This window comes from Mytilus trossulus, chromosome 5 (assembly GCF_036588685.1).
Source record: "Mytilus trossulus isolate FHL-02 chromosome 5, PNRI_Mtr1.1.1.hap1, whole genome shotgun sequence".
NCBI lineage: Eukaryota > Metazoa > Mollusca > Bivalvia > Mytilida > Mytilidae > Mytilus > Mytilus trossulus.
In genome coordinates this window covers 34,848,370-34,873,145 of record NC_086377.1, presented here as the reverse complement: position 1 = coordinate 34,873,145, position 24,776 = coordinate 34,848,370, and the positions used below count along the sequence as shown (strand labels likewise).

Below are 24,776 nucleotides of genomic sequence, written 5' to 3'. Positions count from 1 at the left end.
GGACAAAGGGGGGTTTCAACTATATGTCCCCATTCAAATGCATTGATCAGCCAAGGAAAAAGGGGTGTTTCAACCCCCGGAACACCCCTCTGGATACGCCAATGCCATGGTATTTCTACCTGGAAAACATGCTTTAAATAAATATGTATTCTGTATAATATGAAGTACAGGATTGATATGAAATTTTGTAATTTTATCTTTGATATTTCTTTTTACAAATTTTGTTTTTGAAATTTTTGACAAATGAAAATATGCAATTAATATACTTTAAGGTGGTATGGGAGTCTAAAATAAAAATGATAGAATTTGTTCATACTTTGCCAAAACATAGTATCTATTGATATATGTTGAAAAATATAATAATAAAAATGATAGGTCACCGCACATTTTCTCAAGTTACAGGACGTGAGAAAATGACACATTTTGTATGGATTATACAGGAAAAAATACCATTTTGGGATTAGAAATTAAACGAAATGATAGAATTGTTAAATACTTAAGGAAAACATAGCTTTCAGACAATGCTTTGAGAATATTAAAAGAAAAGATAGGGTCACCGTATGTTTTTCCCGGCTAAAATACAAAATAGAAAAATTCCATGTAGATTCCTTCAGAAAATGCACTGTTTTAGAGTTACCTCCCCTTAAAATGCCAATTGATAATTTTTTTAAAAACAACCAAAACTAATCAACATCTGCAAAAATATTAATATTTATAAGTTATATTCTTATAACTTGGTTCTTTTAAATAGCAATACACATTAAATTTCTGCATTCCTGCATCAAATTTTGCTGACTTGATAGAAAATCTGGACCTTTGGTTCTCCCTTTTTTACAATCCAAGATGGAGGAAGACACCCATACCACCTTAAATTCGGAAATTATTGCAATATTTTTATTATAAGAAAAATGCAACAGTGTTATAAATCGCAATAATTAAGGCTAGTATTTTGATTTCTTTTTACATGAATTAAACAGAAGTTCCTTAATATCGCAATAATTTAAATCGCATTCAAGTCTAAAATGACAAATTAGCAAAAAATATATGCAAAAAATCTTCCTGAATTTATAGTATTTTGCTGTTAAAGAATAAATGCCATTCATCTCCAATCACATATCAATACACTCAGATAAAAATACTTGTGTCAAGTCAATAGAACTGGCCATGGGAGCATGGGACTCTTGAAATATTTACTTAGATATTTTATATTTATATTGATTTTTTTTGTTTATATTTGCTACACAGCTACTTTTGCATAGGTACTATTTCTCTACTAAAAATCTGTAGTACTGGAAATCTACTTTTAATATTCTGTACTATTTTGTTACTTTAAAACTATTGTAATATTTAGGTACCTGTATTTTACAGTACTTAATTTGTACTTCAAATTTAGGTATTACAGATTTTTGGTTGCTACTGTTACATTTTCATCATTTTGAAAGTTTTTTTGTATTTCAAATCTCTTAAAATTATGATTTTCAAAACATGGAATATTGTATTATTTCTGTACCAAAATATTTAGTACAAATCAAGTACTGTAAATTACAAGTACCTAAATATTACAATTATTTTAAAGTAGAGAAAAAGTACTAAATATTAAAAGTAAATTTCCAGTACTACGTAGCTGTGTATAGTAGTAAAAATTTAGGACTAAAAATGTTTGAATATTGGTCATTTACAGTTGATGCAGAAATATGAAGAATCTCAAACAGATGAAGATTCTTCTCACCAAAACAGTTTGAGTGAAAGTCGGTCCAAGAAGAAAACAAGGTTGGTATATTAGCTTAAAACAAGTAACATCCATCAACTCTACACAGTTACTTTTGCAAAGGTACTATTTCTGTACTTAAAATCAATAGTACTGGAAATTTACTTTTAATATTAAGTACGATTTCTTTACTTTAGAATTATTGTAATATTAAAGTACTTGTATTTTCCAGTACTTGATTTGTACTTAAAGTATTGGCACAAAAATAATAACAACAATGATCACAGTATTCCATGTTTGAAGATCAAAACCTTATGAGATTTGAAAACAGACAAACTTTCAAAATGCTGAAAATGTAACCGTGCAACCAAAAATCTGTAGTACTTATATTTCAAGTACAAATCAAGTATTGTAAAATACAGGTACCTAAATATTACAATAATTGTTAAGTAACAAAATAGTACTGAATATTAAAAGTAGATTTCTAGTACCACAGTTTTTTTGTACAGAAATAGTACCTACGATAAAGAAGATGTGTATATCATGTCAGTTGTTAATCGTTTTAATGGTGTATACATAGAAAACTATGTGTGATACAGTAAATTTTATAATTTTTCTGATTATTTTATTCATTCAAAAAAAAGTGACAGAAAAGGTATCAAAATGGCATTTAAAAATTTTGGTAATGCAATATTTACTGAAATTGTAATACCAGTAATCAATCTGTCATTTTTGTCTGTTCTTTAAAGAGTTATGATAAATTAGGTCATAATTTAGGAAATTACAGTTATCTATAACCCCAGCACCATGACCTACATAACAAATAAACCCTTTTTTTATTAACAAATTTAATGTTAAATAATATAGGGTTATTGCATGAATATTGGGGAATATTGTCCCCAGTAGACTCTTATATTGCATGAGCATGCACTTGCAATATATGTTCAATGAGGACAATATTCCCCAATATTCATGCAATAATCCTTTTATTGTATTGCAATATAATAGTTGAAGGTAAACATTGGTTTAAATTAAGATTTTGTTGTTAATGATGTCATGATTTTTGAAGATTTATTGCACTAGTGCAATATTGGAATTTATTGCACACTAACTTTTGGTTACTTTCTGTGGGAAATATTATATTGCTATGCAATAATAAGAGTTTGGCCTCTCTTTAGAATTGATTCTGGAAAAAGCTCTATGCTAAAAAGAAAAAGAGGATTCCCAGCCTCTCTAGCATTTATTCTAAATTCTGTCAGAATTTAGTCCTTTAAAGAAATTGTTTAACACATATATAAGTGTTGTAAGATGCTAAAAAGAAAAAGAGAATTCCCAGCCTCTCTAGCATTTATTCTGAATTCTCTCAGAATTTAGTCCTTTAAAGAAATTGTTTAACACATATATAGTGTTGTATGTTGTACACAGTACTTTTTACTACTGTGGATTCATTATTTTCGTGGCTATCGTGGTTAGAGTCTAATCATGAAATTAAATATTCAATGAAAAACAAATTTTCTATAGGCTTGTATGCAGACTTGGGCAAAACTACGAAATTAATTATCCATGAACATGCAAGTTTTCTTTAATCCACGAAAATTGATACCCACGAAAATAAATGAATCCACAGTAATGTATATTTTCGTAATTATCTATTTTTATAACACACAGTGCCTTGGATACTAGGTATCTGATTGTTGTCTAATCTGGCTTGTTTGTTTGTGTTTGTGTCTAATTATCTAACAATGATTGTTCAAACAGGCAAATTAAATAGGTCCAAAATAATAGAGACTTAGAATATAAGGGATGACATCAAAAGATCGATGTAGGATAAAAAAAACTTAAATCAAATAGTTTGGGAGTTGGGGGTTAACATTGCTGCAAGTTTTGTTAATTTTAAATTGATTTTACATATATCCATAAAGGTAAATCAATTTTTCCCAAATTAAGTTTAGAGGGTGAAAAAACTATATGAATTAAGTTTTTTTATCCTTCATTGAACTTTTGACGTTGTCCCTAAATTATTGAGAAAATTAATTCAGTTATAACAAGACAATTTTTTTTTAAAAGGATTAACGTTATATTTTACATCTGGAAAATTACTCTTGGCCCCAAAAAATCAAAATTGTCCCCTTATTGTACTGTTTTTTTATGAATATTCTAATTTTTGGAGGTTTCAATATTTGAAAAGTCAAATATCAGTTTAAAATTTCATTTTGTATAAATTAACTTATTTGCTTTGAATGAACAGCTATAGATAATAACTAATGTTGTCTTTCAGGCATTCATTGTTTAGTTTGTTATTTTGTTTTGTTTCACATTTACTTGATATTGTGCTGTAGTTAAATTGCATGAAATATTGTACAATTTTTAATAAAGTTTCAGTGTCATATCATAATAAAATGGAGCTTTTGAAATTGCAGTGAATAAAGAAACACTTTAACATTGATGGCATATAATTTATTGCAAACATCATTCTAATAAGGGGCACAGAACAACTGGAAAAAAAATAAAAAAAAACTATCAATATTAACACATCACCATTGCTAAAAAGAGAAAACAATAACAAAAGGATAAACAACATTATCGCTATTTTGTGCATTTTTAATTTCATCTTTTTTTGTGATAATTTTCATATCATGCTTCTCGCTTGAGATGGTTAAATTTATCGCTAGAAACTAAGGAGGCCACGTGGCGTTGCTAACGAAATTGAAATTGAAATTGACAATGTCGTCATAGGTAAAATAGCGATAAACAGATTATCATTGGTCATCTCAACTCGATTGCTTTTCTCACTTTCGCTGTATCAGCTCAAGCGAGAAAATCAATCTCGTTGAGATGATCAACGATAATCTATAAGTCTATAAAACATTTTTACAGAAAAATTGATAAAGAGCTAAACTAATCAAACTAATTACTATATAATTACTGAAATGAAAGTGAATTTTTGGCAAGTATGAAAATTGTGTATTAAATAGAGCATTTATAAAAAAAAAATGATAGTGTGACTGAAATATTTTAATAGTATTGAATTTAAAAACTTTTGAAGTTTAAAATTCTAGATTCTAGAAATAAGATATTTTCTGTCATTTGCTTAGTATACATTCTTCTTTTTTTTCTTTCTAATATGAAATAAACTACAAATGTATAATAAGTATTGACCCAATTATTATATTTTATTTAGGTCAGTGTTGTATTATTTTGAATGCTGTACAGCCTCCATTACTCCTGTTGACTTACCTTCAAAAATCAAAATAATACATGTAAGTTACTTTTATCATATCTGGGGGGGGGGGGACTCGTGGTTAAATGGTCTAATAAACTTGAGAATGGAAATAGGAAATATGTCAAAAAGACAAAAACCCGCCCAAAGAGAAGATAGCAGCAGAAGTCCACCAATGGGTCTATAACACAGCAAGAAAATCCCTCACCCTGGGCACCCTAAGGGGGTGCTTCAGCTGACCCCAGAACAAGAATGTTTACTACTTCAGTGCATGTGACTATGGGCCTTACACTAAACTCAACCCTACCCCTATACCTCTTGCCAATGTAGAATAAACAAACACATAGCAATACACACAGTAGATTATTTTTTTACTAAAAACAAAAAAGTTGGGTAAAGTAAAGCTACATGTATGGTATCATTTGCCTTTCAGATACCAAGTAATTCATTTTGGAACTGGTAAATTTCCTTTTTTTTAGTTAAAAGATTTCAAATTTAAACTATCATATAAAATGATTCCCCTTTTTTAGGCAGCAACTGGAGAAGATCATGTGATTGTTATTTCCACTGAAAAAAGAGTTTTCTCCTGGGGCAAAGGTCGTAGAGGTCAGCTAGGTCATGATGATACAGAAGATAGGGAGAAGCCTGCTCTAATTGAAGGTCTTACAGGCAAATCAATATCAAGGTAAAATTACTGTTGATGACAGCATTATATTTTGGATGAGCAGGTGTTACTTTCTCAAGATTCATTACTTTCGCAGGTACCAATTTTCCTAGACTGAGGAAAACTTGCATTTTTCTTGATTTTTTAATTTGAATGGTTTTGGCAAAGCCTGCATACTTGCCTTTTGAAAATTTGTAATTTGTTGTACATTTACATAATTTTATGTGGTTCAGCTGTTCCTGTAAAATCCATGAAAATTGGTATACAACAAATAATGATGGATCCACAGTATGTATTAAGACAAGGTAAAAGTAATTGGGCAGTATTTTGAATTTAAAACAAACTGAAGCTTATTTTTCAAAAATTTAAAGTATAAATAATATGTTGATTAGGTTGACAAGGGAAAGAACCAAACCATCACCTAAAGCAGACTGGAATCTGGTTACACTGAACAATGGTTCCAGAGATTTTATTTTAAATAAAGGAGAGGTAATTATAATTTCTCTGCTGTAACAGCCTAATTCTCATTATTTAACAGAGCTTACTGTGGAGATGGGTTCAGTGTTTTTGCCAGTGACAATGGTATAGTGTTGACTTGTGGTGATGGTAGCTCTGGATGTCTGGGACATGGCGACTGGAAAAATACAAACAGACCAAGACTTATAGAGACATTGCTCAGGTATTTGTATATAACTATAAATTCAAAAAGTATTATAGGTGCATTTCTTTTTTGCAATTTTGATTTACTGTTCGATTAGTTATTTCAATCTCAGATTTTTTAATACAATCTCAGAAAAGTCTGCATTCCACAACAATTTTTAAAATATTTAGATATTTTCTGTTACAATCCATGATGATCAAAGGTCGGTGGTTTTTATAGGTGGTTAGCGGTGCTTAAAAGTGGCGTTAAAACACCAAAAATCCAGTCATTGTTATGTTATTTATCTCATGACTGAGATTTCACATTTATTAAATTTTATCTGCACGATAGTTCTTCTGAATTGAATATTATGGAAATATAAAGCATCATGTTTACCAAAAACACTCAATATTCATAAATGATAAATTTAACTTTTGCACATTATTGTTGTTGAATTTAATTTTATACATTATAGTATTGATGTTAAATTTTATTTTTATAAATAAATGATGTTAAATTTTATTTTTATAGATTAAATGATGTTAAATTTTATTTTCATACATTAAATGATGTTAAATTTTATTTTTATACATTAAATGATGTTAAATTTTATTTTTTATACATTATAGTAGTGATGTTAAATTTATTTTTTATACATTATAATATTGATGTTAAATTTTATTTTTATACATTAAATGATGTTAAATTTTATTTTTATACATTAAATGATGTTAAATTTTATTTTTATACATTATAATATTGATTTTAAATTCAATTTTTATACATTATAGTATTGATGTTAAATTTTATTTTTATACATTATAGTATTGATATTAAATTTCATTTCATTGTTGTTAAATTTCATTTTTATACATTATAGTAGTGATGTTAAATTCAATTTTTATACATTATAGTATTGATGTTAATTTTTATTTTTTTACATTATAGTACTGATGTTAAATTCAATTTTTATACATTATAGTATTGATGTTAAATTTCATTATTATACATTATAGCATTGATGTTAAATTTTATTTTTATACATTAAATGATGTTAAATTTTATTTTTATACATTAAATGATGTTAAATTTTATTTTTATACATTAAATGATGTTAAATTTTATTTCTATACATTATAATATTGATGTTAAATTTATTTTTTATACATTATAGCATTGATGTTAAATTTTATTTTTATACATTATAGTATTGATGTGATTGCTGTAGCCTGTGGGAGGAAGCATGTTGTAGTAGTTGGCAGTGAGGGAGAGGTGTTCTCCTGGGGCTGTGGTGCTGATGGACGTCTGGGTCTAGGGAATGATGATGACCAGTAAGTTTAAAAGGAGGCATGATTCTAGTTGTTCTTTTTATAGATGTAATTATTAATCTAAACTACAACACAGCAAAATTATTATATTTACACATTATTTTTGACAAGGGGCTGAAGAACTGTATACGCTATTGACGGATTAGCTCTTATATTATAAAGGAATCCGGATTGGGCCTTTATTTCTGTGGGAATTTGAGATTTACACTCTTTGGCAATCAGGATTGGGCCTTTATTTCTGTGGGAATTTGGGATTTACACCCTTTGGCAATCAGGAGTTAATGATTAAATTTCAAGATTCAGGAAAGATTTTTTTTTTTAGGAAATCTGGATGACACCCTTATGACAGGGCTAGGAAGAGTCCTGATTCCCAAATCCCAGGCTTAAAAACATAAAATCCGGAGGTCCAGAATTTAAAGAAATATAAATCCAAACATCCTGAAATTCAAAAAAAAGAATTCCCTTATCCCCAAAGGATCAATCCCGAAATCCTGAGCTTAAGAACACCTGATCCTGACGTCTTGAAAAAGGTCCTACCCCCTCTCTTTTGACACTTAGAGTTGTGTTTTCCTGACAATACAAATGATGTTGTTGACTTTTTATAGTATGAAGTTTTAAGGTTATGTCAGCATACTTTGTTATCCATCTGGATTACTCTACTAACTGATATTGCTAGAAGGTGTTGGTTCAGTCAATATGTTTTATTCTAAAATTGATTGTGAACTTTCTTAAACATTATATTAGAATCATCTGGGCAATTATTTTTAGAGGACTAAAACAGAATTTTTGTTATGTTTCATTTTGTTGGGTTACTTTTCCAATAAATAAATTCATCTGATTTAAAAAGAAATGTTGTGCAACGTTGAACTCCACTGGAAAAAATTGCCTATTTAACAAATTGGCTTCCCTTTCAGAAATGATTTTAAATAAAAGCATGAAAAGAAGTACTTGTTGTATCATATGTTTTACAATTATGATCTGTTAAGGTGGTACCTAACACTACAGAGAGATAACTCTGTAAAATAAGCTCAACCTTTTAATTAAGTTGTAATGTTAAGGGAATATTAAGCTTTTCAATGATCAAAATTAGTGTCTGTTAAAATGATACATAACCAGTGTAATTTTTCTGATAAAATGGTTGGTTCAAATTTTTGGAAATCTTTATATTGTTTTCAAAGGTTCAAAGTAAATACAATGTACTATGTAAAAATTATTAAAATTAAATGAGTCAAAGAAATTTTAGTGAGAGTGTTGGGTACCACCTTAATTATAATATTTAGTGTTTTATGAATTAAGCTCATTTTTAGGTGTATACCGACTCAGATCTTGTTAGATGATAAAGTTTTGATAAGAGATGTAAGATGTGGTGTGGATGGGACCATGTTCATCACAGATGTGGGCAGTGTCTTTGCTTGTGGGAACAACCTGGACAACAAACTGGGCCTCAACAACAGATTTGGCTTCATCATGGCCATGAAAAATATCTTCACTAAGGTAAAAAAATATAAAAAAATAGATGTGGTATGATTGCCAATGAGACAACTCTCACAAGAGACCAAGTAATTAACAACTATAGGTGACCATACGGCCTTCAACAATGAGCAAAGCCCATACCACATAGTCAGCTATAAAAGGCCCCAAAATAACAATGTAAAACAATTCAAACAGAAAACCTACGGCCTTATTTATATGTTTTATATCAGTAAGTTTGTCCATTTCCCAAGAAAAATGTTGCAATTTTGATTACTGTAAAGGAGTAAGGCCTAGTTTTGGCCCAAGAATATAAAATGGTTGATAACCATTTCAAGTTGGCACATAATGTTTAGAAATGCATCAGGTCAATAAATATAAATGAAAAACATAAAGACTTTTATCAGATGACTTCACAATTATGTCATAATATGTACTGTTTACACAAAAACGATTAAAAAAAATACAGAATTTATGCAGTTTTCTATCTTTATTTTCATTGTGGAAACATCCTGCGCAGCCAAGAAACAACAAAATAATTTAACAGAAGCTTTGTTATAACTGTTGGCATAATCTGACCAAATATAAACTTTAGTTGTTTTTTTGGGTGGGCACACACTTTTTTGATATTATCTAAAATATACCTAAAATTTGATGAAAAAACAAGGTAAATCATGAAATTTAACAGAACATGCAAATTAAGCCATGATTTGTTGCCATTGTAACTTGTTGGATGTCAAATTTGTTTTGTTTTTAAAGGCAGTGCTTTAAGGCCTGACTTTTAAGTCATGAGGTTCATCTTTTCATACGCAATCCATGCTGGGGGTCTTTTGGCCAGAAATAGATCCGGAAATGTTCGAATTTCTCCTCTTCTTTTTATGGTATGATATGGTTTTTGTTTCTTTCATTTACATTGGGGACTAAAGAAACGATCAGTGTGTATTGTTCGTTTTATAGAACTTGTTATAAGTGTGTATTTTGCATTATAAGCAGTCAACCTGACTACAAACTATCATTATTTGTATATTCCGTGTGGAAAGAGGTCGGGTCAATTTCAAGTGTTATCTGACATCTAAAGATTCTTTAATTAGTTCAGACGTTGATATAACAATGAAAAGTCGACTGAACATGATTAATATTGCATCTTCTATAATTCAAAGCGGAATTCGGTTTATGAACGAGAAACCGTAAAGCGTTTTCAATTTCGGTATTAGTTATGTATGTTATCTACGTATTATCCTGGTTCCCGGTACTACGTTCCGGGTATTAGCTATTTGATATATTTGATGTGTAACATTACAATCGGGTACCAGCCAATCTACGTGTGTATGTGTACATGATTTACCGCCAAAATGACCGACTTAAAAAATAGTCCATAAACGTTCCGTATAATGATATGCAAATTCATAATTAATCGTAACTTTTTTATCTTTGTATAATTAATATAACAAAATGGATTCCACAAAATTGAAAATAGCATTATTTTACGAGGATTTCTCATATTTTTTTCAATTCCTGGCGCAGTAATACGTATGTTTTGAAGAAGCTCGAAGAATTTGACAAAGTGAATTGAGAAGGAAACGGATAGATATACGTTCTTGCTATCAGGTAAAACAATTTAAATGTACAGAACAAACACATTTACTTCACACAAATAGTACAGGATTAAGCTTTTTATTGTCTAGCTTATACACGACTGTAGTCAAGTGTTTAAACGACGGCGGTGACATACTGGGTCAAGTCTAAATATGTACATATCCACGTGCTATTAGGTAGAACGCATCGTAATGCAATATCTACAATTTTTCCTCCTTTATACATCGTTTAACCAGATATATTTCTCCTTTTTACATCGTTTAACCAGATTTATTTCTCTTTCAAATACACTTAAACACGGGTTGTATGTACGTATCTTTTCTAGTGTTTTCTTGTTGTTATTAAAGTTCATTTGTTGATGTTTAGAAATTTTTGAACGACTGAACACAGGAGTGAATGAATGCAACAATTATATATACTGAAGACTTGGGCTGTACAATGATAGTGTACGTATATCATACTGATAATCATTCTAGCAGTAATTATGTTAATTTAGGATGTAATGTCTAATGACAGGAATTCATGAGCTATGCCTCAGGCTTTCTGAAAAAATATCAATGACAATATAAACAGGAACAAAACATTGACACGTATGATGCTCTCTTCTATGTTATATAGTTATTTAGGTATATGTGTTGCACAAGTTTCAATTAAACTTAAGTTATAAAACTTTTTTTCAGGGCACAAACCCACTTTAAAGAGACTTGTCTACTGCCATACCCATCCTATTTTCATGCACCATTTGCAAGCAAGAGACTGAATGGTTTGCAAAATTAAAAATCAGGACGGTGTCCAATTAAAACAAAAGAACTAAACTGGATGAATATTGTAGGAGAAATCTAGACATGCTAGAGGAAAGTTTTGATTTGTGAAATTGGTTTTCCTGAAAAGTCATTCATCCTAGCCTGCAGAAAGGAACTAGAACTGTCCACCACCAACTGACGAGCTAATGTTGAGCTTCACATATGGAATTACTCAAATACCATCAATGTCTATGTTTTCAGCACAGATTTCACAATTTATGACACAGCTGTGCTTTTTCTTATACCGTTAAAGAGTTGTATACTAAATTTTATTTTTTTATCAATAAATATATATTATATTAATTGTGTCAACTTAGAACAAAGTCTTGTATTTTGCCAAAAGATGCATACTAGAGAATGAAAGTGGTGCAGTTCATTTTGCTTTGGTATATAGAATTGAATTACAATTGTTCATGTTATTGGAATGCATATACAAATAAGGAGATGTGGTACAATGTATATGATATTTAGTGAGTTTATCAAGCAAAAGTGAATAAGAAATAGGTATAAGCAGTTACAGGTACTACTGTACAATCTCAAACAAGGAGAAAAACTCATACCGTAAAGAGAATTTCATATTTACAAGTAAGTTTTGTTTTTGCGTTGAATAATTTTCTTCTATTGTTTTAATTGCAAATATGGGAAGTGGTTAAAATGCTAATGAGACAGCTGTTATGGCCACAGAGCCTTAATTGAAAACTTCTTTTTCATTCATACCGGTAGATTTTGCCTGGAGTTAGAAACATATCTGCCAACTTTTCAAAATGCACATGGGGGTTTTACGTGAAAGAAAGATGGTTCATATAGTCATACAAAACCTTCAAGGGGGCCTTCAAATGGAAGCAGGACAAGTCGCCCCACTGGCTAATCGGCCCACTTTTTAAAAAAAACACCACAAACTGATTTATCAAATCACCCCACATGTGAAATTGGTTAAATCATGTTTAATATTACTCCTGCCAACTCGCCCCACATGTGAAATTGGTTAAATCATTTTAAATCGGGGTTCTCGCTAAGGATTTTTGAAGGCGAGTCCAGGGACTCGTCATTTTTGGCCACGGTGAGTCATGGTAACTGTGTTCAGTTTATACAAAATATTTCAATATTGATGTATTTGTGGACTCACCAGTTTTGAAAATGGTGAGTCCAGACAGATTTTGTTGAGTCCAGGACTCATGGACTCGCCTTAGCGAGAACCCTGTTTAATATTACTCCTGCCAACTCGCCCTACTTATAAAAAAACGGTAATTTTTAGATTTATATATATATATATATAATTAAAAATAAAAACTCGCACCACTTTAATGAAAACTAATCTACACAGAATACAAACAAACCGAAAATTAATTTAATTACTATTATTGATATATACTGAAGAATAAATGTAAGTTTTGAAGCTTAGTTATTTGCATAACAATTGAAAAGAAACCTGTTAATTGTATCATAATGCAATATAAGGATTGAACTTATATTCAATGGGATAACATCTTTTTCCGAGTTAGTGAAAAAGTGGGGCTATCTGCTAATGGGGCGATTGTCATGGATTCCCTTCAAATATATTCTAATGTGGTTTTTGGCTTCTTCTTGCATTAACAAGCTTATAGCCATTGTTGAATTAATTGTTTTCTTTAAATAGTCGACAAAATTGCTCTTACAAAATTTCCATTTGGGAGCCTCGAGTTCGATGGGGGAAATACTCTGCAAATACTGACAGTTGGCAGGTATGGTCATCAAATAAGTTGACATGTTACTATGTACATTTACCATTATGTTACTAATACTTGATGTTCTTGCTAAACACACAGTACAGAGACTAGTCAATCTTTGTGAACTATTTTTCTATGGGAGTCATAGAATATGCGTATACAATCAATAATTAAAAATAGTCTATTTATATTGAAAAGGAAAAGTTCTTATATGTCTAAAGAAGAGGGACGAAAGACACCAAAGGGACAGTCAAACTCATAAATTTAAAGCAAACTGACAAGGCCATGGCTAAAAATGCATTTCATGGCGAGGCACAGAAAATATACTGTAAACAGTAGACTATAGATATAGGTGAACTAAGGTACAAAAGAACTCTAAGTCTTAAATTCTACAAACCACCTCTGTTCTATGGAAGATAATGATATAACTGGACTAGAAATACACACAACCTGTAATTAACTGCCTTTACAGCGCTTTCGCGCTTTGATTCTTAGTACCTTATACCTGAGTCAAGTTTTCAGTTATTTAAGAAAATGTATAATAACTTTTAAATTTGCAGTATTTTTTGGGCCAAATAAAGGCCTTATTGCCCTACTCCTTTATAAATTATTGTGGGTTTTTTGTCAGTACAAACAATATTTATTAATTTGTCTGGGCAAGTATCCCAATGATAAGTACTCGCATTTTGATATCTGATACATAGATGCAGATTTTCCTGAAATCTTGCATTTGTGTCATTATTTAAAAATCACAATGATAAGTGCACACAATAATTTCTGAATTTAAAGCACGCAAAACATTTCTTAAGACAGTGTTTCAATCAAGAAAATAGTTCAGGAAAATAAAGATATAACTTATTTCAAGGGATTTCAATATTTTAATTCTATACAAGAATGCAAGAGTTTTTGTTCTCAGCATACTCACACTCATAATTTTAATAAATCTAATCATAAAACAGGTAGCACACTTGTTATTACTCACAACTTTTGGCCAGTACTTAAAAAAATAGGATGTTCACATTTAAAATGAGATGTTTTGATATTTTACAGACAGAAGTTGAAGGTCAAAAGGTCCCCACACCAGTCAAGGCCATCAAAGGTGTACTGGATATCTCCATGGGATCGACCCATACAGCTGTAATGGTGAAGCCAGGTCAAATATATACCTTTGGTAGGAACACAGAAGGTCAGCTTGGAGCTAGTAATGTAAAACAAATCAGTGGTTATGTAGAGGTCAAAGCCATGAAGGACAAAACTGTTAATGTAAGTTTTGATAGTAAGGTATAGTTCAAGGCCACAAGGGTAACACTAGCTAGTAATGTAAAACAAATCAGTGGTTATGTAGAGGTCAAGGCCATGAAGGATAAAACTGTCAATGTAAGTTTGTATTAGGACAAGCACAAATCCAGGATCTGATTTTAGGGTGCGTCCTACGAATAGGAATAAGAAAAATGATTTTGACACATAATTTATAGTAATTTTACTTTTAAAACAATTTTTACTTTATTTTATGGTGGCATACCTGTCTGAATTTCAGCCTGAAGGAAGGGTTAATTGATGCTAACAGTAACTGCTTTTATGTAAAAAAAAAAGTGATTTTCCTTTAGCATTTTATTAAAGTAAATATGACATTATCTTAGTAGGTCCCCTATCTTGTTAGTATTTAAATTTCTCATCTATAATGTGAACAGATATTGATTGCATACTCATAAGATTGGGACTAATACCAATTCAGGCCCAGGTGTTGATATCATGTTTTGTTATTAATCATACATAATAAGGGCCCCATAATAACACTTCAATTCAAGACTTTTAAAATGAATAGAACCACAAAATGGCTTCTCATGTACAGCTTATTTCAGGAGAATGGAGTTTCAAATTAATCCTCAATTTTAATTCATTAGTTATGATTATTATGAGTTAAACATTTAATATGCAGATGCACTGTTCAATACTAAATAATTAATAAAAAGTCCATAGTAATATAAAAAATTAATGCTCCCTAGCTTATAAACCTTCGCATGTAAATTACTATCCATTATGTTAAAATCAGGACTACAGGCCATAAGAATTTATCTGAAATTTTCTTTAAATTGAGCTTTGAATTAGGCCTGTGAATTCAAAGGTTACTGTGGATTCATTTATTTTCATGGATACCAATATTTATAGATTGAGGAAAACTTGCATTTTCATGGATATTTTGGTTTCCTGGTTATGCATACATTCTGAAATCCACAAAAAAATACTATCAAATCAATAATAATGAATTCACAGTATTTGTGAAGACTGACATTTTACATTATTTTTTTTTCAGAGAGTGCAGTGTGGACATCATTATACTGTTGCCAGTACAGAAGATAATGAACTTTATTACTGGGGACTAAGATTTAAAAATCCTACCTCATTTTATTTAGAGGATAATGACAGCCATTCAAGTACAAACGGAAGTATTATAAATACAGGGGATTGTAGATTAGAGAGTATTACTCCACGTAAGGCTGCCGGAGGTCACTCTCGACAAAACAGCTCATCGAGTGTTAATGAAATAATAGCTAGTGACAAGGGAAGTAAATCTTTGCATACTCGTCAACTCAGCCATGGAAGTGGTATGGATAGTTTCCTTCAAAAGGACAAAGAAACCATGTTGAGGCGTGATTCTGGAAATCATTCCAGGCATGCTAGTTCTACCGATTTACGGAGAGAGACTGGTTCATTACCTAAATTACAATCTAGTCCTAGTGTAGGTGAAAACAGTGCAACTAAGAGAGATTCAGGAAATAGTTCTCGTCATGCTAGCTCAGTGGACTTACGAAAGGACTATGGTTCTCAGTCTAAACTGGCAACCAGTTATAACAAAACACATTCCAGACAAACAAGTTTAACAAGTGTTTCTAGTATAGTTAGCAACAAAGATCCTCTTAATAACAGTAAAGAAGAAGGTAATTCTATAATATATTTTCAACAGTTATAGATTATTGTTTGTCATCTCAATGAGATTGATTTAGTTGCTTGAGCCGGTCCTGCGAAAGTGAGAAGAGCAATTGAGTTCAGATGACCAATAATAATCTGTTTATTGCTATATTACCTATGACAACATTGTTTATTTTCTTGACAACTGCACATAAGCCCGTAGTTTCCAGCCATAACTTTTACCTAAAATTTACTTAAAATAATGATTATTAGTTGTATTTCAGGGATAATGTATTTTTTAGGGTTGGTTGGAATATATATAAAAAGTCATCTTTAATCTTTACCATGTTTACAGTCTATTCCATTTAAATAGATCAGATGGGACTCTCCAGTCTCCCAACAACTCATACATACCTGCAAACTGTCACTATTTGCAGGGGATTTCCCCCATGGAGGTGAAATTTTGAAAGAGCAATTTTGACCACAATTTCTCAGAAAACAATTAATTGACAATGGCATTTGGTTTGTAAAAGTATGGAGAAGCCAAAAAACAACAACATAAAAATGTATTTGAAGGCCTCCTTGAAGTTTTTTTTATGACTATGACAGCCATCTTGGATGCAAAACCCCCATGGACATTTTGAAAAGTTGGCAGGTATGCTCATATTCTTATTGTCTTACCTGCTATTTAGCAGATATCCATATAAACCAAGTATACCACTTAATTAACATCATCCCTGTCAGTGTAGGATGAAATAATGACATGAGTATGCAGGAACATTATAATTAACAGGGAATATATCAAACTCAAGTTACATCAGTTTGAATGCTTGAAACAATGCAATGATGAACTAAAAACAAAATTTGAAACTACCTCTTATTTTATATTTATTATGGTGTACATAGGAGATTCAGACATAGCCCCTCCCATCAGAGAAAGACAATTGCAGTATAATACAAACAAATCTTAATAACTCCATTCTTATTTCAGATGTAGAAAGAGAGAGGTGCAAAACAGAGTGCCTTCCATTAAGACAGATGGGTGTAGATGAATTTAATAATCTATCACTCTTATTTCAGGTGTAGAAAGTGGGGGAGGAGTCAAACAAAGCCCCTCCCATCAAAGACAGACAAGTGTAGATAGTGCATTATCAGCCAGTCTGACTGACAGTGGATTTCCTTCTCAGAGCAATGAAACAAAACCTGGATTCAGACCTTTAAGTAAGTGTTTTGAGATACTAGAAAATCGGTTAATAGTCCCTTTCAGGAATTCAAAACAAAAAACATTTCATCTATGACATGTGTATTGTGTTGTTTTCATTGCAGAGCAGAACAAAACAAACCTATACTCAATCTGTAACTTATCATCTAAAGCCTGTAGTTTCAGCAAATATCAACTGAGTGGAACCAATGTAAAGTTGATCTGAATCTCATCGGAGTTAACTTACATACTAAAAATCAGCTCAATATGTGAAGGCATAAACCTATATGGCCTGATCTAAGACGGTCTGGGGTTTAAGTCCTAAACTTTGCTCAGTGCTTGGAGCACAAAAATCATGCTCGAAACATGAAATCCAGTATTTTGATTGGATGATTCTGGAGTTTTAGTACAAAAATCATGCTCGAAAGTTTTATGACTGTGAGGCCTGGAAAATTTAAAGTTAGAAAAATGGATTCATATGTTTGATTTTGAAGTACAAAGTTTTGAAAATAAAATACATTTCACCTAGAGTATTTAATTTATAAGAATTCTAAAAAGATTACTGTAAATTCAGAAATTATTGCGTGCATTTATTATTGCGATTTTGTCATTTTAGACTAGTATGAGATTTAAATTTTTACGATTTTGAGAAAAATCCTGTTTAATTCATATCAAATATTTCAAAATGCAAGTTTAAATTATTGCGTTTACAACTTGGTCACATTTTTCGCAATAATGAAAACCTCGCATAAATTTCTGAATTTACAGTATATGTGCTAAATGTTTAAATGATTATTTATATTTATAGGTAGTTCTAGAAGGAGGACAGCGAGTGCTAGTAGTAAAGACAATAAAGACAAGGAAGACACACTGACAGATGACGCTGAAATTATCTACCCGCCAAAACATTTGCTCAAGTAAACAGCTATTTGGGGGTCTCATTGGGGGGTTCTGATCCCAGATCTTGCTTACTGTTTTGTCAGATTCCCGTATCCCACTTACACTATGTATGTAAGCCATTCTCATTTTTTTGCAATTTCCTGTCTCCTGCTAGACTTCATTTCCTGTTTTCACGGCACAAGAATTTGTATTTCACGTGTCACGCTTACAAAAAATCGGCAATCCCATGTCACACTTATACGCCAATGAGACCCACTTATTCATGTCTTATATATTTTATCATCAAAAGTAAATGTGTGGTAAATGTCAATGAGAAAGTAGTTCAATGATTTTATTACTAATATTTCTTCTTGCAGGAGCATGGTTTTAAAATTATAGTTTGAAATAGGTTATTTCTCTTTCTATAACATTATAATTTTTTGATGGCTTACTCTTTAATTTTTCTGCATCTATAGCAACATAGGATAGCTTCATTTTGATAAAAAAAAAAAAAAAAAAAAAAAAATTATATACTTTTACCACAATTAAATATAAAAAAAGAAATTATTATAATAAAGAAATTCTCTCTCTTTACCACCATTTAAATTTTACATATGTTCCATTTTAGAATAATGAAGAATAGTGCTGAACAGCTGACAATCAGTAGTTTTTACTGTCATGGGGAGAATCTATTTATACAGATGGAAACAACAGCGCCACCTCCAAAACGTAAAAGTAGAAAGAAAAGAGGAATAAGGTATTTATTAATCATGCAGTGCTTTGTAGAAGCAGGATATACTAATTCATGACACAAAATCACACTTGACAAAATCAATAGTTGAATTGCAGTTCTTCATCTGAAATTCACAGGAAGACGTCTGACACAGAGTAAAAGCTCACACTTTACACCAATATTAAGATAGCTAACCAAGCCTGTTGATAACCTTTGTTTATATAAAAAAGAAGATGTGGTATTATTGCCAATGAGACAACTATCCACAAAAGACCAAAATGACACAAATATTAACGACTATAGGTCACCCTACGGCCTTCAACAATGAGCAAAGCCCATACCGCATAGTCAGCTATAAAAGGCCCTGATAAGTCAATGTAAAACAATTCAAACGAGAAAACTAACGGCCTTATTTATGTAAAAAAATGAACGAAAAACAAATATGTAACACATAAACAAACGACAACCACTTAATTATAGGCTATTGTAGAAAAAGTTGCAGAAGAAACACTCTAAATTGTGCCAGGGAAAACAAAGGATCCGTACTCTATATATTCATGATAATCTTTGTTTAAAGGTGTAGAAAGCATTAGAGTGGAAACACTCTAAATGTGTCATAGGTACTGTGGATTCATTATTATTTGTTGTATACCAATTTTCGTGGTTTTCCTGGGTACAGATGAACCACGAATTCAAATGTTCAACGAATACCATATTTACAATAGGCGTTGTATACGAAGATTGGCTTAACCACAAAATCAAGTATCCACAAATATGCAAGTTTTCAGCAATCCACAAAAATTGATACCCACGAAAATAAATGAATCCACAGTAATTAAAGCCTATTCTTAGTTTACTAATTATATTGTCTTCATCTTTTGTAGAAAACGTTACAGTGGAAACACTCTAAATGTGTCATAGGTAATTAAAGCCCTATTCTACTAATTATATTGTCTTCATATTTTGTAGAAAACGTTACAGTGGAAACACTCTAAATGTGCCACAGGAAACAAAGGCCCTGTATACTGTATACTGATGATAATCTTTGTTAATTTATTGTAGAAAACGTTACAGTGGAAACACTCTAAATGTGCCACAGGAAACAAAGGTCCTGTACTCTGTACTCTTATGATAATCTTTGTTCCTTTATTGTAGAAAACCTTACAGTGGAAACACATTAAATGTGCCACAGGAAACAAAGGCACTGTATACTGTATACTGATAATAACCTTTGTTCATTTATTGTAGAAAACGTTACAGTGGAAACACATTAAATGTGCCACAGGAAATCAAGGCCCTGTATACTGTATACTGATGATAATCTTTGTTAATTTATTGTAGAAAACGTTACAGTGGAAACACATTAAATGTGCCACAGGAAACCAAGGCCCTGTACTCTCTTTCTAGTCATGAAGGTGGTGATGAATATTCATCAGAAGCATCAGAAATGGATACACATGGACCTGTTAGTATTTTATACAATTTGAATATCGTAAATTCAGAAGTTAATGCATACATTAATTTTTGCGAATCAATCATTACTTGTAAAATGTGAGATCGGATTAATTTGATTACCCAATAAAATTTGAAGAAAATATCACATCTGGAATTATTAATACAATTTAACTGATTGTATACTGATATATAGTAATCTCATTTAAAGCTTTGATAAAAGCATTGCAACTAATATTGAATTTACAGTAATTTTTATTTTTATTTTGGAGCAGCAAAACAAAGGCTCAACTTATTTATTAAATAGATTTTTTTATTGATAAAGTTCATCATTAGAGAAAAGAAGTATCTGCTTGATTTTGTATTTTTTTTATACAAGTGTATTTACTGAGCTGTGACTATATTTTTCAATTTTATGTTTAAGGTACCCAATTGGATCAAGCAGGAGTTAGCTCTGTCTGAAGATGAATTAAATGATGGTAATGAACCAGATGATACCAGTGACCATTCTGATGATGAAATTAGAAGTGGACTTGTTGATGCCTCTATGTCCAGTATACAGATAAATAAAGAATTAACAAATAGTAGGTATTACATTCCTTGTTGGTGAGTGGAAATGATAGGAGTTATAGATCTACAAAACTAATAGTACAAATGAAAATTTTCAATTGAAAAAAATACTGTAAATTCAGAAATTATTGTGTGCATTTATTATTGCAATTTTGTCATTTTAAACTAAAAATGTGATTTTAATTTTTATGATTTTGAGAAAAATCCTGTTAAATTCATATAAGATATTTCAAATTGCTAGCTTAAATTATTGCGTTCACAACGCAGTCGCATTTTTTGCAATAATAAAAACCTTGCGTTAATTTCTAAACAAACAAGTGAGATAAATGACCATGTATTGTAAAGTTCACCCTACATGAGGTTATCAATTGCCCATTTGAAGGACATTGAACAATAAAATTGAGAATGGAAATGGGGAATGTGTCAAATAGACAGCAACCCCACCAAAGAGCAGACAACAGCCAAAGGCCACCAATGGGTCTTCTGTCAATATTTTTTTCTTTTGGAACTTATATTATGAAGGAACTTCTATTCTGTGAAACTTCAACACAGAGAGAAAATTCTCCACCTGTAGGTGGTCCTGACAGCTGACCCCTAAATAAAATTGTGTACTAGTTCAGTGAAAATTGAAGTGATAATACACTCTAAAACATATAAATGAACTTAAATTAAAAACACATACAAGACTTACAAAGGCCAGAGGCTCCTGACTTGGGACAGGTGCAAAAATGTGGAAGTGTTAAACATGTTTTGCGAGGTCTCAACCCTCCCCTATAACTCTAGCCAATGTATAATTAAGAAACACATAGCAATTCGCACAATAAAATTCAGTTTAAAAGAAGTCAAAGTCCTATGTCCGAATAGGAAACAAAAGAAACTAAACAAAATTACAATTATACATGAAAGAACAAAGCACCAGATCTAAATTAAATTGATTGAAAGATTATATTTTCTTCATATGAAAATCAAGGTCAATTATTGTGACTAAGAACACAGCAAATATTTTACTTCCCCAACTAAGGCAGAAACTGCAAACAAAACCTGACATGAGAAAAACTGATTAGAGAATTATTATCTCCCTTATTTATGATACAATATCCTGGGATCTGGCCAAACCTCATATTCGGATTGGTAAGTCTGGGCAAAATAGTATCTATGTGACAATTTTAATCACTGAACTGGACTCAATTAAATTGCATATTTGTGCACAATGTATTTTAGCAAGGTTTAGATTTTCATTGCAAAATCTTTACTCAAAATTGTTTTTTGCTGGAATATTGAAACATTATTTTTTCTATATTAAAATGTCCTTTCATATATAAAGAAATGATGCTTTCCCAAAATGCATCCTTCTAACATCCAATTACATGTTGTATGTTTTTCAACCAATAGATTCATAGTTTGTTAGATGCTGACCTACTTACTATACTTTTAATATTTTCTAGGAAAGAATTGTGATGATTCGTCTAATCCTGAAGGGAAACTGTCCAAAGATTTCAGCAACTCAGCAAAGTTTACAGTTCAGGTAGGATACTAGTTCAAATATATAATTATTTGTGATATAAAAAAAACTCTGTTTGAATATAAAAATAGTTTATTCATAATCATTTATTAAATTATAAGATAAGAAATAAAAATATGTAGCAAAATTTATTAAGATTATAACTTTACTTAATTTTAAGCACACAGATTATGAACAAGTCAACTAGGTCAGTGGACTAAAGAAAAAACTGTAAAAATCAGTAGATAAGGGAAGCCTCATCACATCACTAACTAACACTACAGGGAGATAACTCTGTAAAGTCAGCTTAACATTGTGATGTTAAGGGAATATTAAGCTTCTCAATGATCAAAATAAGTGTGCGTCAAACTGCTATTATAACCAGTTTAATTTTCCTGATAAAACTGTTGGTTCAAATTTTTAGAAATTTTTATATTTTGTCAAAGTGTCAAAGTAAAAACTTTGTCAAAGTAAATACTTTGTCAAAATTTTATGAAAATTAAACGAGCCAAATTAATTTTAGCGATGGTGTTGGAGACCACCTAAAGTACCAAAAACCAACACAAGTAAACATCTTATTTAAAATTCCAAGTTACTAATAGTTTTGTAATTAATTCTTATTTGTTTATTATGTGTTTTTGTTGGATATATTAATATAATGTTGTCATTATCATGTGTATGTTAGAGTCTTTGATTTGTTTCTTTTTAGGCCTTTGGAAAGGTTGAGGTCCACCAGGTTAAAAGCCTGTCATACAACAGTACAGAGAGTGAGTTAGATCTACAATCTGACGGAAGTTCTAAGGATAATAATGAGTAAGTCTGGCCCCTTTTAAGTAAGATATCTCAGACCCTGTCAAGTCATTGTAACTGAATCTGTGTCTTTAAATAAATCTAAATTACAGGTAAACCTTTATTAGACAGTCACTCTTGGGAAGTATCAAAAGTGACCCGTCTAGAGACGTGACCTTTTAATTGAGGTTCAGATTGAATATCATTTTTCTTGACTTCAAATATGGACTTGTTTAGCTTCCAAAAGTTACTGTAAACCAACTTATTTACGCGAGCGATTTATTTTCGTGACATTCGTGAGTAGAAAAATAACGCAAATATAAATGGTCGCAAAAATGTAAAACTTGGATCTTTCCTTATTAAACTTCATCATAAAAATTCTAAATTGCGAAATTAAATCGCTGTGAAGTGGACTTGTATAGATAAAACGTGAAATAAAGTATCCGCGAAAATAAGTATCTGCAGTATATCTTGTCGTTCCTGTCTTTGTCATTTTAATTCATTATTAAAAATTTAGAATTAATGGAAAGCTTCTATTAATCAGGGGGGGGGGGGGGTAAAATTTATAGTAGTCTTCTATACATTATAAGCATAGATATAAGCATAGATAACATTAACTATTATAATTGTACTGTTAATGTTGAAGATTTTCAATAATAATTGTTTGTATTTAATTTGAACTTTTTAGTGCATGTATCAGATTTTTATTTTTTATTCAGATCTAAACAAACTAAAGACAACAACAGACTGAAAATTGATGTGGCTAGGGTAAGAAAGGTATCCCCACAGACCATCAGGAACAGATTACCACCAGGACCATCAGGGGCCAATAGAAATAAGGTCCAATCTAGAGATAGAGGCCAAGGGTAAGTTATTATTACAGGGACTTGTAAGAAAGGTCTCCCCACAGACCATTGGGAACAGACTTCCCCCTGGACCATCAGGGCCCAATAGAAATAAGGTCCAATCTAGAGATAGGGGTCAAGGGTAGGTTTTATTATGGGGACTGATAAGAAAGGTCTCCCCACAGACCATCAGGAATCGTTTACCACCAGAACCATCAGGGGCCTATAGAAATAAGGTCCATTCTAGAGATAGGGGCCATGGGTAAGTTATTATTGCAAGGACTTTATTGTTTGTTTTGTACTGAATGAATGAAGGGATAGTCTACTCATAGAACAAGGGTACATATTTCAAAACAAACTTGAATCTACTTAATCTGGCAGCTTCACATTCATGTTCATGTGACAATAGTTACTGATATATTGTATGTTAACCACAAGCAGTAGATATAGACTTATAGTCTTGTATGGTGGTATAGACAAAAACTGTAGATAAACTGTGTAAGGGAGCACTGTCAGTTTGAATGAAATATATGGATGGTTTAACAAATTTCAGGTTCAGAAATAAACACATTTTAAGAATGGGTTGCTTATGACAGACATGCTAAAACATAATAATGTTATAATAAAAACATGTTTTTCTCATAACAAACCATTATACAATTTCAATACACTTCATCGCTATTTGGAAATCTTCAGCAGTTGAACCATTGACAACATACATCAATTGCTTTTTCATTGTGGTGTCATATATTTTCTACTAT

General features: G+C 31.1%; 1 protein-coding gene across 3 annotated transcripts in view; it reads left to right on the top strand.

The window, feature by feature from the left end:
• LOC134718788 (uncharacterized) overlaps window positions 1-24,776 on the top strand; it is a 43,879-nt gene that overhangs the window by 14,501 nt on the left and 4,602 nt on the right. Inside the window, exons 14-31 of one of the 3 annotated variants that reach the window (XM_063581510.1) lie at window positions 1,682-1,770; window positions 3,377-3,391; window positions 4,890-4,968; window positions 5,459-5,613; window positions 6,131-6,271; window positions 7,441-7,563; window positions 8,868-9,054; window positions 14,186-14,368; window positions 14,483-14,512; window positions 15,450-16,074; window positions 17,126-17,266; window positions 18,055-18,163; window positions 18,754-18,882; window positions 20,200-20,323; window positions 20,735-20,894; window positions 22,326-22,405; window positions 23,091-23,194; window positions 23,890-24,036. In XM_063581510.1, the coding sequence (XP_063437580.1) occupies window positions 1,682-1,770; window positions 3,377-3,391; window positions 4,890-4,968; window positions 5,459-5,613; window positions 6,131-6,271; window positions 7,441-7,563; window positions 8,868-9,054; window positions 14,186-14,368; window positions 14,483-14,512; window positions 15,450-16,074; window positions 17,126-17,266; window positions 18,055-18,163; window positions 18,754-18,882; window positions 20,200-20,323; window positions 20,735-20,894; window positions 22,326-22,405; window positions 23,091-23,194; window positions 23,890-24,036 (2,621 nt within the window). Of the gene's footprint in view, window positions 1-1,681; window positions 1,771-3,376; window positions 3,392-4,889; window positions 4,969-5,458; window positions 5,614-6,130; window positions 6,272-7,440; window positions 7,564-8,867; window positions 9,055-14,185; window positions 14,399-14,482; window positions 14,513-15,449; window positions 16,075-17,125; window positions 17,267-18,054; window positions 18,164-18,753; window positions 18,883-20,199; window positions 20,324-20,734; window positions 20,895-22,325; window positions 22,406-23,090; window positions 23,195-23,889; window positions 24,037-24,776 lie in introns of all 3 variants that reach the window. The other 2 variants (XM_063581509.1, XM_063581511.1) reach the window with 2 other exon arrangements.